The sequence below is a fragment of the Acyrthosiphon pisum genome, unplaced genomic scaffold (assembly GCF_005508785.2).
Source record: "Acyrthosiphon pisum isolate AL4f unplaced genomic scaffold, pea_aphid_22Mar2018_4r6ur Scaffold_21539;HRSCAF=24201, whole genome shotgun sequence".
Classification (NCBI taxonomy): Eukaryota; Metazoa; Arthropoda; class Insecta; order Hemiptera; family Aphididae; genus Acyrthosiphon; species Acyrthosiphon pisum.
Window position 1 is genome coordinate 3,077 of NW_021771017.1, and position 1,795 is coordinate 4,871.

At 29.1% G+C, this 1,795-nt stretch overlaps 1 protein-coding gene across 1 annotated transcript in view; it reads right to left on the bottom strand.

Moving 5' to 3' along the window:
- Positions 1–117: 117 nt before the first annotated feature.
- Positions 118–1,795, bottom strand: part of LOC115034921 — a 17,600-nt gene continuing 15,922 nt past the window's right edge. The window contains exon 3 of the mRNA XM_029492461.1: positions 118–156. Within this exon, the coding sequence (XP_029348321.1) occupies positions 118–156 (39 nt within the window). The remainder of the gene's footprint in view (positions 157–1,795) is intronic.

The following is a 1,795-nucleotide window of genomic DNA, read 5'->3' on the forward strand; positions in this document are numbered from 1 at the left end:
TATCTAGTATTATCGTGTATTAAAAGAAAAATAAACTTTTAAAATGCAGTATCTCCATAAGGAAACTTTTTATTATAGATGGTACACATTCATATGAATTAAAATTTATTTCCTGAATTAGTGTACAATGCACATTCCACCTTTTGAAATATCACACTAATAAATAAAATAAAATAATGTTAATTGCATTTGTATGTTTATCTTAGTAAATTTAATTATTCAAATTAAAAAAAAATGCATATAAAAGTTTGTGTTTACTGATAAAATATGATAGTAATAGTTAATACAAATATTAAAATAATGATAACCACATAATAATTGAAGTTAGTACCAAGGTTAGGTCTGTCTATCTGACAAATCTCAATAAATGCTTTTGACCAAAACATTTGGTAAATGGCGTGTATGACTGTCATACAACTGTATCTAGACACGAGCATTCACTGATTAAAAAATAAAGTGGACATACTGCAAATCCGTTTTAGATAAGATTACTACGTAAATATGCAGTATTTACATTGAGAAATTATTATACTAGTAAAATAAGCAGTATCTCCATTGGATATACTGCTTTATTCTCTAGGAAATGCTATATGCATGTACATACTGCGTATTTCCCTAGTATTTGACAATAAATTGGTCGATACGACATTTTATAATGCATTTTAAAGGCATTTTTAGTGGAGTTACGTTGTTTTTCATAAGGAAAAAAAGAAGCGGAATTATACAATTATGCTGAATATGAAATAACCTCAAATTTGTAAATTTGGCACTTACTGCTTATTCCACTAGGAGGGCAGTATACCGGAGACCATGCCATTATTTTATTCTGTGATACCCATTGACATAATATTAATTGTACTTTAAAATGAAATTTTAATATTTTACATCAATATTATTCAATATTTAACTGACGAGACACGGCTCTTGGAAACGTTATGTCTGTTGCCTCTTGGCTGGGGGCTAGTTCTATGTTCATCAGTAGCTAGTAGGATGTCAGTACTCAGTACTTTGGTGTTCTAGGAAATAGCTCTAGTAAGTATCGTTCTCATAACTAACCATTACGTCCATCAAATTAGTAATTACCAGACGTTGTTGTGTTGTGATCAATAGGTACGTTCTTTCGTTGCCTTTCTTTGGGACTTTAGCAGGAAAATGGTTCGTCATAAATGTAAGTATTTATGCACAATTTGTTTCATTTAAGTATGGCATAACTCGCTTCGAAATTAAAATATAATAAAATCAGATGGTGTAACAATACTTGTTAAAGATTAATATGACATAACTTATATTACCTTAAATGTAATACCTAGGTAGTTGTAATTCTCTAAAAATAAATTTTTATTGTATATCAAATTTATATTAAATATTCACGGCCGTTCTTACAATGTCCAGTAAAGTGTCGGTTAACGCTAACCGACTTATAACAGATTTTAATACCTGCAGAATTTGTCCGGTTAAGTGTTGGTTAACTTTTACCAGACATTGTAAGAACGGCCCTAATCGTGTATAGTTCTCCTAGTTTAATAAGTCCAGTGTTGGAAATAGATAACTAAAATATTATCTAGATAAGATAATAGACTATTATATTTTCATCTACATAATTATCTTGATAAGTCTCAAATCTGTTATTATCGGGATCGGCAACCTTTTTGTTTGCATATTTCATTTACATATCACAGTTTAAATTTTAAACAAAGTATTTAATTTAATTTGTTTAAGTATAGAAACTAATATCGAATAGCCCCTTGGCCCTATCAATGATAAATTAAAAAAACATTTGATTAAATACAGGGGT